Source organism: Bemisia tabaci, chromosome 5 (assembly GCF_918797505.1).
Source record: "Bemisia tabaci chromosome 5, PGI_BMITA_v3".
NCBI lineage: Eukaryota > Metazoa > Arthropoda > Insecta > Hemiptera > Aleyrodidae > Bemisia > Bemisia tabaci.
The window spans coordinates 6978079-6987654 of NC_092797.1; the positions used below are offsets into that span (position 1 = coordinate 6978079).

Below are 9576 nucleotides of genomic sequence, written 5' to 3' on the forward strand. Positions count from 1 at the left end.
TGATTAGTGCTTGCATTCTTCATGGTATGGCTCTAAGGACCGGTAATCTCTCCATGTTGGCGGCATGTTATTGTGCAGATGATTGTGACAGCTTTTGCAAGGATCACTGAACAAAGACTGGTAACTGTGGAGCCAAGTCTATTTGACAGAGAAAGAGAGAAACAAACCTAAAAATTTATGAGCTGTCAAATACATGCATAAAATACTCACAAACTGTTGCAAGCATCCGTGTTTAAATTACTCAAATTATTCTCAATAGCCTCATGCCATTAAATAGAGAAAGATAAGCTTCTTGGTTAGAGATAAACTTTTTGGTTGTCAGATGGAGACATAATATTTCTGAGACCCCACCCTGTTATCTTAACTATCGAGTAAAAGAGACTTCAGGAAGTCAACGCTCCGATTCACCTAATGATGGTCGATGACCTAAAAGTAGAGCAATAGGTTTATCAACCCTAACCTACAGACCTCGATAGATGATGAAAGTACCCATCCAAATGAGAAGTGTGTTGGGAGTCATCAGTTCTAAAATCCGTTACTTCCTGTTGTTTTCAAAAGAAAACTCAGCAGAAATTCAAGATTTTCACACGAAAAAATCCAAAGTATCCAAAAATCTATCAGCCGTGCTGCGGTCATTATGAATGACAAACGCAAAGACTCATGCATAGGTACTTGAAATTTCATTGTGTCTGAATGTTTGCGATTAGTTGAACACATATTTTCTAAGTTACGACTTTTTTATACTTCGTAAGTCCTGGAAGGCGATTTTGGATCCCTCCTCCAAAATGAAATGTATACTGAGGAAAATTTTTTTAGGTTTAGGTCAAGCATTTGGAATTTTTTTTTGTAAGGGAAACTATCACTAATATTTCAAAGAAAGCAATTTCAGGTAGCTTCGTTCGCTACTTAGGATTTCTATAATTTTTTCATTTGCCAATTCCTTAACTTTCCTTGACTATTTTGGCTTTTTCTTGACTCCAAAATATTCGATTCTCTGACTTTCACTGATCTTTGATCAAAGCCTCCATTTAAATGTTTTCCCTTTTAATTACACTTAGATACTTAAGCTGAACTATGATTAAAAACTCCACTTCTAGAGATTCAACAGAAAGAAAAGGTACCCCAAAGTTGTTTGCGCTCTCCTGAATGGCATCAGTTGAACTTGCTTGACTTGCAAAATTTCCTGACTTTTCCAAGTCAAAATAGATTCTCTGACTTTCCAGGTTCTTCAAACCATCAAAAACTCTGGGAATCCATCAATGGAAGAAGTAAAGATGCATTATTATCCAACAATACCGAGCTTCAATCATACAGCAGATTATAGTTTTCTATCTAAACTATGTCTTCAGAACTGCGAACTTCAAATGTTGTTTTGACCAAAACATTTCTGACGATTCCCCATAGGCCATGAAATCAATACCTAACGATCTAGTAGATAAGTTTTATAGCCTCTTGTACTTTTTTACCTTCCAAACTGTCTTGCTTTAATCACAAGACCGACTCCTACCTTCAGGCTGTAATCGTGACCTAGTGAATCCAACGTTAGTGTGGATTCATGAGTTCGTGGATTAATTTATAAATGACGTACCATGAATGACCTGATAGCATAATCTGGAATAGTTGGTGAGTAAAAATGGAGCATTGCTGCGTGAGTGTTCTCTGTAACTTTTTGGAATACTTTGTATCGTGATTCTGTCCATAGATCCAGCTGCTCACCCAGACCTTTGATCATAACCCATTCAATCATTAGACCTTTGAATGATATTAGACCTTGGAACACTCTTCCTAATGTTATCTGTAATTAAACAGGGAAATTGAACAAAAGTGAATGATTTTTAAAAGGAAAAATTAAAGAAAGAAAAAAAAATGACAGAGGTATCAAGTTGCAAAATTAAAACAAAAGAAAATAAGGCTGGCATCAGATACAGTGACATTTATTTACTTCTGAATGTTACGTAAGGCAAACCAACTTACAAACCTACACACTGCAATGACTACGCTCTTGGTCAATTCTAGACTGTTATTTAATGATGGCGGCGCAGTTGCTTTTAAACAGAAAGAACACAAATTTCAACACAACAGACACAAGTTCTACCTTCTGATTAATTATAGTCTGCATGCGCAGTCTCCAATTCCAAAAACAATGAAACCTGTGGCACAGTTTGATATCCTCTCTTACATTTTAAGTGTTTGCTTCAAAAGGAAACAACTGGTAAGTTGCTTTGAAATTCTATTCAATTTTCATTCACACCTAGAGAGAAAGGCTAGGACCGATTTCAAGCAATCAGCATTCAACTTAAATTGTTATACAGTAAGGAGAGATATCAGAACAGTAAAATGAATTGTGAAATTTTTATGATACTAGAGTCCTCATTTTTGGCATCACATTCACCAACTTTCAGCAAAGGCACAGTGCTGCGAGCAATAAACAATAAGTCACATGATTCGTAGTAGTAGGATAAAACCATATTGTAGCTGACACATGTGAGCTTTTAGCGAAAATTCAGCATCATATAGGACGATTCCATCAAATTTTAACCTTGAAATTAACTTTAAATTCAATTTGACTTGAAGTAGGCTTCTGTTGGCAGACAGGTAGATTTTCTTTACCAGGTAGGCAGCGCAGGTTTCTTATCATAAGTTGATTTTAGAAATTTTGATGAATGTGACCACCATGTTATATTTGGACGTATTTCTGTCAAACGGAACTAAGAGCCAATTTGAGTTCCCTTTAAGGAATATAGAATGCAGGATAACGCGTTCTGTCAAACAGAACTAAGCGCCATGGAAAAGCATTGCGAGTATAGGACGTAATGAGCCCGACACCCGGTTCCGCCGCCAATCAAAGCCCCCCTCTACCTTCCTCCCCCTATGGCGCTTAGTTCCGTTTGACAGAAATATGTCCATTTGAAATGTTGATGAGAAATCTTAAAATATGTATTTTAACGCTTGATCTCTAACTCTGCGTAAGGAATCACTGCATCAATTTGGAATTTAGTTTAAAAAAGAAAAATGTAAACATGTAGCTTTCCAACCTCAAATTTTAGAGAAGCTCAGACCTTAGGTATCATTATATCACACGACTGACTTTTCACTTGGCTCCAAAAGTGTCCATCTCTTACAAAGCAAGTAGCCAGGCCATCAAAAAAGAGAATACAAAACTTGGAGCAAGCAAAATTTTTCTTTTTAATGGTAGTAGCTGTGCTTGCGATTAGATGAAAAGAATGATAGGCACAAGACATTCTTCAACAATCTGACTTCATAAGGCATTAATTCGACCTTGCTGCACCCAGTATTGGACTGCATTTTGCAATTTAAATGTAAAATTTCTGGCTCATCCATAAAAATACTTACGTACATGGGGAAACTAATGATACATACTTGCTTCGTAAACTGAGACAGAAATTGTAGCTTCAATTTGCAAAATGCAGTCCAACTAACGCTCAATTTTGCCTTTAGTATTGGTCACACTGGCGGCTTACGTGGCTCCCAGCTGTCAGTGTAAATAAATTGGTTAAGTCTCATACCACGAGATGTGCAAAATGAAAAAGTTATGCCACAGAAGACCTCCAATAGGATGTATTTAAATCAAAAGGAACCGTATCCATTCTGACAAGAGCCCGTATAAGAATACTGACATGCATGAAAGGGCTCATGTCACATTGAATATAGTTCTTTTTTATTTAAATGCTTCCAATAGGGTCAGAGCTTTGGGTTCATTTGACGGTATCAAATACTGCGTGCAATGGGCGGCTAAACATAAGTAGGGGCGTTAAAACGAATTCTCGCCGATACGCTATCAGTATCGTCTCTTACCAAAACTAGTGGCAGTACCAACAGTGGCGATGATATCATTAACAGCCAATCTATTGGAGTTTTGAGAGCTCCCACTAAATGCATTGTTGCCCCGTAAGTCAGTTTGTCAGATTGTCTGGTTCGGCGGCTCGTAAAATAGATGTGCAAATGGCAACAACTTATTTTCGTCAGCTCCGAAAACTCAGATCCCTATCCGTAAGAGCACTCTTATCGTAACTTTTTCTTGACGGAACTGTTTCGGTAGCTTACCGACAACCGAAAGAACAGCCCTAAACACAAGAGGAAGAGAAGAATCTTCACAGTACATGTTAAATTACCTGCAGTACAGCATTGGATGTGTATGGTCTTGTCACTGACATTGTCATATTAGGAAACAATCGATCAACAAACGCAATAGCACTGTCAACAACTCTGTTGGGCAAAAGAATAATTTGGGTCATCAAGACGGAATATGGAGATAGGAAAAAGTCGATAGTATGCCTAATAAATTCTGGAAACAATGAGACAAATTGAAAGTACGTTTTTTCCCAGTGAGAAAGAATGAACTCAACAAATTAAAAATTATGTAATAGGAGTTAGTATGAAAAGAAAAAATAAATGAAAAATTATAAAAGGAATAGGCATCATCATTGCTTATGGCTGCATATGAATGGCCAAAGTGCGAAACCCTGAATCTCCATTTACAACATTGAAGACTATCTGTGATATTTTGTTTATTCTTTCAAATACTAGTTGACGGAATTTCTTGAGAACTCTCTGTATTTTCATCTCTGTTGGCAGAATATTTTGAATCAATCAAGCTATAAAGTTGACTTGTTTCTCTTTCAAAAAATAAAATCGGAGTGGAAATTTTGAATCAATGCAATGAGCAAACTTGGTTCAGCACTATGGCCATCGATAGGCAAAATTAAAATTTAAAACTTGGGCAGATTTTATTAACTGACTCCACAAAACTTCCAAGGATTCCTTGATAATAATTCATCGTAAAATGCAAATCCAAGCTTTTAATCGATACAAACTAATATATTTGTATAAAGACATTCAAGAGGAGAAATTAGTCTCTAAACATTAAAGGAAGACATTTCTCGTTTCTGGAACAGATTTCCTGATTTCTCCTTGAAGTTTTCCATTCTCTAATAAGTCCTGAATTTTCTCAGTCAAGACCCTGTAACTCAAACTGAATGGATGAAATTTTGATTGAAATAAATGGGAAACTGTACGAGGGTGCAGGAGAATTTGTTAAGATATTGTCCGCATTATAGCAAAAGCCCCCAGAATATGTGTTATGTAGAAAAGTTTAAATATTGTGGAAGTTTAAAAGTTAATACTTGGATCTTTGAATCTTCCTTAGGGAGGCCATGGTTGTGTATGCATGTATCCATTTGACAAAATAAAGATTAGTGGTCAGTGCTTTTTCCTCCTATTTATGGTAAATTCCGATTGATTCATGATTCTTGTGCAATTTTAACACTTTCAGGTGATTTGATGGAGGCTATATTTTGTGTCAGAGCGACATGCGATAAATCACATTCATTGGTTCCATTTTTTCAGCCATTCGTCATTTTTCTCGAATTTTGGGATCGCAATTCTTTTGTCAATATACTAAAGAATTCACTTACTAATTTCGACAAACAAATTCAACTCAATAAAGGCGTGGTTTTCTAAGAGGAAAAATATCGCATTCGAGTGCCGTTTCGATATCAGTATCAAATGCGATATTTTTCCTCTAAAAAAACCACGTCTTTATTACGTTGAATTTGTTTGTCAAAGTTGGTACGTCAATTCTTCAGTCACCTGACAACAGAATTGCGATCTCAAAATTCGAGAAAAATGGCGAGTAGCTGAAAAATTGGAACCAATGGGTGCGATATGTTGCATGTTGTTTTGACACAAAATATGGCGTCCATCGAATCACCTTGATAGATCTACAATAAGTTTCTCATCATCATGGTGTACTCTCAAGGATTAAATAATTGAAGGATCTTGCCCTTGATAGGTCTTTGTAAAGAAGTCTTCTGTTCAGTCAATGAATGAATAAAAAGAATACTTACTGAGGAGGGACATTATGACAGTTTGGTTGAATCCTTCGTCTTTTAGGGCTGGAATTTGCATGTGATCTTTTCAAGAGATTGAAACTGAGTAATGGCAAAGACATTGCACTGTATTCATGAACCTTTGCAAAACACAGAGAAATAAAAAAATCAGCAACTCAGAATAAAATACGAATGCATGAGGTGACTTCCAAAAATACGGATGAAATATTTCATGAACAAATTTAAATCCATTGCTTAGGAAAAATTTTAAGTACTGTTTAAAAGGTGTGAAAAATTTTGGCATGGATGCAGAAACTTTCAGACCGACCTATTTGGAAGGAATGGTAGAACTAAGTTTGAATTTTTTGAAATTTTCATTTGAACTGCTTTTTCAGGAGAGGAAAAGTTCAGCTTTTAGGGGATAAGGTTTTTCTTCTATTTTCACGAAGGAATTGATCATGAATTTTGATATAAAATGAGGGAGACATGAGACTTTCAGCACCTCTGAGTTTCAGTGTTCGAAGTCATACGCAGAGCAATAGAATAGGAATAGATAATTTAAAAGAAAAATAACGATCTTCCTCAAAAACTTAGAATGAAACTTAATTCCTAAATTGAAGCCATACTTGGAGCTTACTTACACCCTTTAAGTGGACAAATTAATAAACTCACAGTTTGAGATAGTGCACTGTACTCTGCAGTATCAAAGGCGACTTTTTTTTGGGGGCTGGTAAGATTTGACATCTAATTGTTTCCTTAGTTACTGCACTAATCAACTGGATTTTGTTTGATTTGCGGGGGTCTAATTACTTTTCTTGATCTTTGAAAGGAACTTTAAGAGGGAATGGGGTGATACTATCAGTGGAAAAGTGAAAATACTTGAGCCTGTCTTGTTGATAAACTGCCAAAAACATTGTTTTGCGAAGCATGGTTATGGATTTGTGTTCTTGACCAACGTTTTTTGCCAGTTTATTAACTTTTATTATTACCATTATTATTTTTTTTATATACCTATTAATGAAGTTGAATTTGGGTATCCCAACTCTTCCGGTGATATTGATCCACTTTTCGAAAGTCTCAAGTTGATGCTACTACTTGCCTAGTTTGTTTTATGTTCTAAGGAGTTTGAAATTAATTTTAAGATACCATGAAAAGCAAATTTTATTTCTCGATCAGTTACAGATTTTGTTTCGGAAGTACCCTGATTGCATTTTATTTTGTGTTGGATCTTCCGCGTACGGTACCATACATTCACCGTTGGCATCACACCACAGACAAATCAGAGCTCGGCCATCAAAAACTGGGAGCAAAAAGTTGTATCCTGCTTCCGAAGCGGAGGTTGGGAACTTCCTTTCATCTGATCGGACAATTTTTCGATCGGCGACCTAACTGTGCCTCCTCGTAGCCTTGCGGGATTGTGATGATGTGAAGAGAGATGTGGTGATTAAGGTTTTCGTAAATCATGATTTGTAATTAAGAATGTAAAGAAATATGTCTCTCCTTTGATCGCAAGTACTGCTTATGATGTCCAACACATCAATTGCGTACATCCGATTGGAAGCATCTCCAACCTTCAGCTGTTTGATTGGCTAAAAAAGTTGCTGACCGAAAAACCACATCCATCACCAATCGATGACCCGCCATCTGGGAGACAAAATCTGTGTCCGATCGAGAAGTAAAATATGCCTTAAGTGGTGCTGAAACGCTGAACATTTTATATGTTTTGATTATCTCCGATTCCAACAAAAAGTATTCAATGGATATTTGAACTTGAGAAACATTTTACATTCTTCCTGATCCCACTTAATAGGGTATCGTTGCTTTATTCTAAGAAAACAAATTACCTTGTCATTCCATTTGAAAGATTTCACAAGTTGCTTGTAAAGAGCCTGCTTATTTGGAACACTTTCTTGGCTCAGCAATGCAGAATTTCCAAGACTGAATGGCCCAGCAGGCGCAGAAAGGTTGTTTGTTGACTGTTCAAGGTCTCTGAAAAAGTAGAAAATGCTAAATTAAAAATAACTACACAAAAAAAGTTCAGACACTACTTTCTAAACACTGAATTTTGTAAGTTAGCAGCATACCCAAAATAAATGAACGCCTTTGTATTACGGCAACCAAAGTCCCTACATCAGCTGTGGTGCAAAATGTTTTTTGCCTTCACACTTCTTGAGGCAGCCTTCACAGCTCGGTCCCCCAAGACTTCTTTCCCTTCATATTTTTATAGACAGCCTTCACATTGCTGTCTGCATAAGACTGCGCACTTCAGCATTTTCTAAGCATAAAAAACACAGTTCACTTCGCTGAAAGTGATGAACGTAGCAGTTTCCCTCTCAGAGAATGCAAGTTAAATGGTTTCATTTACAAAAATTAGCAGTGCATTTGCATTTCAAAAACCCCTTTTTGGCCACCTCCACATTATCATTTCAACTGTCGCCAAATTTTGTACTCCTATACATCAGGGCAGGTATCACAGGTACATTTACACATGTGTACGTAATACACTTGCATGGACACTGGCCATTTGACTCTCAAGTAAGTTGTCAACAGAAAAAGATAAGTGAATATAATGCAATGACACCTGACAAACCTGAAAGCCTGATTGATTTTATTTATGTAGTCCTGCACATCTTCAACAAATTTGCTATCCAAAAACTTATCAGCCTTTTCGCAACCAACGCCACCACTTGATAAAACTTTGAATAGGTCTCCCATGAAAGTGCGTAGTTTCTTCACAGAATTGAGCGCAGAATACAAAGAATCTGTTGGAATGGATACCGCCATTTTACCTGTAAAAACAGTTGGGAGGAATTATGGGGACTATTCATACATAAATGAAATTAATAGGTACTAAGTTAAAATAATGGTCATTTTCAGGAGCCACTTGTTGGACTCGTCCAACTTGTTGGCAGAGTCTCCCCCCCCCCCCCCCAAAAAAAAAAAACAATTTAACTCTCACCCTTTAGGATGAAAAGAATACAATAAATAAAGGCAAAAGTACCAATTCAAAATCACTATTGACAGCAGCAACAATATCATCAGAGAGTGCACTCAGATGTGAAATAAACAGGGCTTGACAATATCTAGTTCTCATTCAGTCTCGACTGAAATGGCAGTACTTACTTTTTCCATCATTCAAAGAACATTGAACTCTCAATCGTATAGATCTCAAGATGAAACTTGGGACGGGTAGTTAAATGAGCATCTCCAATGTATCACACTTAGAGAGAGGTGTCAGAGGTGTTGTCAGCTAAGTTGACAACTGTTTACTTACTTTCCTTTGGCAAGTGGCTGCATTGCAGTCGTCCGGTAACAATTGATGATTGACCGCAGCAAGCAACCTTTGCAAGCAATACCATCACTGTTCAAAGAGACGTAAATCTGTCTACTATGCGTGACAGTCAAAAGTAAGCTAATGTCAACGTAAGCAACAATACTTCGTTATCTTCCGGCCAAAGTATCACAAACGCCATGCGACGTTTAAAAATTTCCGCCGTCATTTTATTTTTTTATAGAGAAATTGTTCATCAAAACTGTCAGAAAATTTTAACAAATTTTTTTTGTGCTGCCAATGGAATTCAAAGAAATTTTCAAACAGATTCAACCAACAATTTCCGTGTAAAAAAATAAAATGGCAACGGAAATTTTTAACCATCGGATAGCATGTGATACTTTGGCCGGAAGGTGAGGACTTCTACCAAGTTAGAGCTGGCGCATCGCGTGTTGA

At 36.8% G+C, this 9576-nt stretch overlaps 1 protein-coding gene across 1 annotated transcript; it reads right to left on the minus strand.

The window, feature by feature from the left end:
* Positions 1-3: 3 nt before the first annotated feature.
* LOC109034852 (mediator of RNA polymerase II transcription subunit 27) lies at positions 4-9208 on the minus strand. The gene is made up of 7 exons (XM_072300614.1): positions 9124-9208; positions 8440-8638; positions 7694-7838; positions 5868-5989; positions 4134-4227; positions 1589-1795; positions 4-138 (listed from the first exon to the last, which is right to left on the minus strand). The coding sequence occupies exons 1-7, from the start codon at positions 9206-9208 to the stop codon at positions 4-6; spliced, it is 987 nt and encodes a 328-aa protein (XP_072156715.1).
* Between the last annotated feature and the right edge of the window lie 368 nt (positions 9209-9576).

Coding starts and splice junctions, on each gene's coding strand:
- LOC109034852 (XM_072300614.1), bottom strand. CDS start 9,208: ATGGTATTGCTTGCAAAGGTTGCTTGCTGCGGTCAATCATCAATTGTT. Junction 5,990..7,693: donor CTTTCAAATGGAATGACAAG/GTAATTTGTTTT, acceptor TGTTTTGCAAAG/GTTCATGAATACAGTGCAAT. Junction 1,796..4,133: donor CATCCAATGCTGTACTGCAG/GTAATTTAACAT, acceptor GTTTAATTACAG/ATAACATTAGGAAGAGTGTT.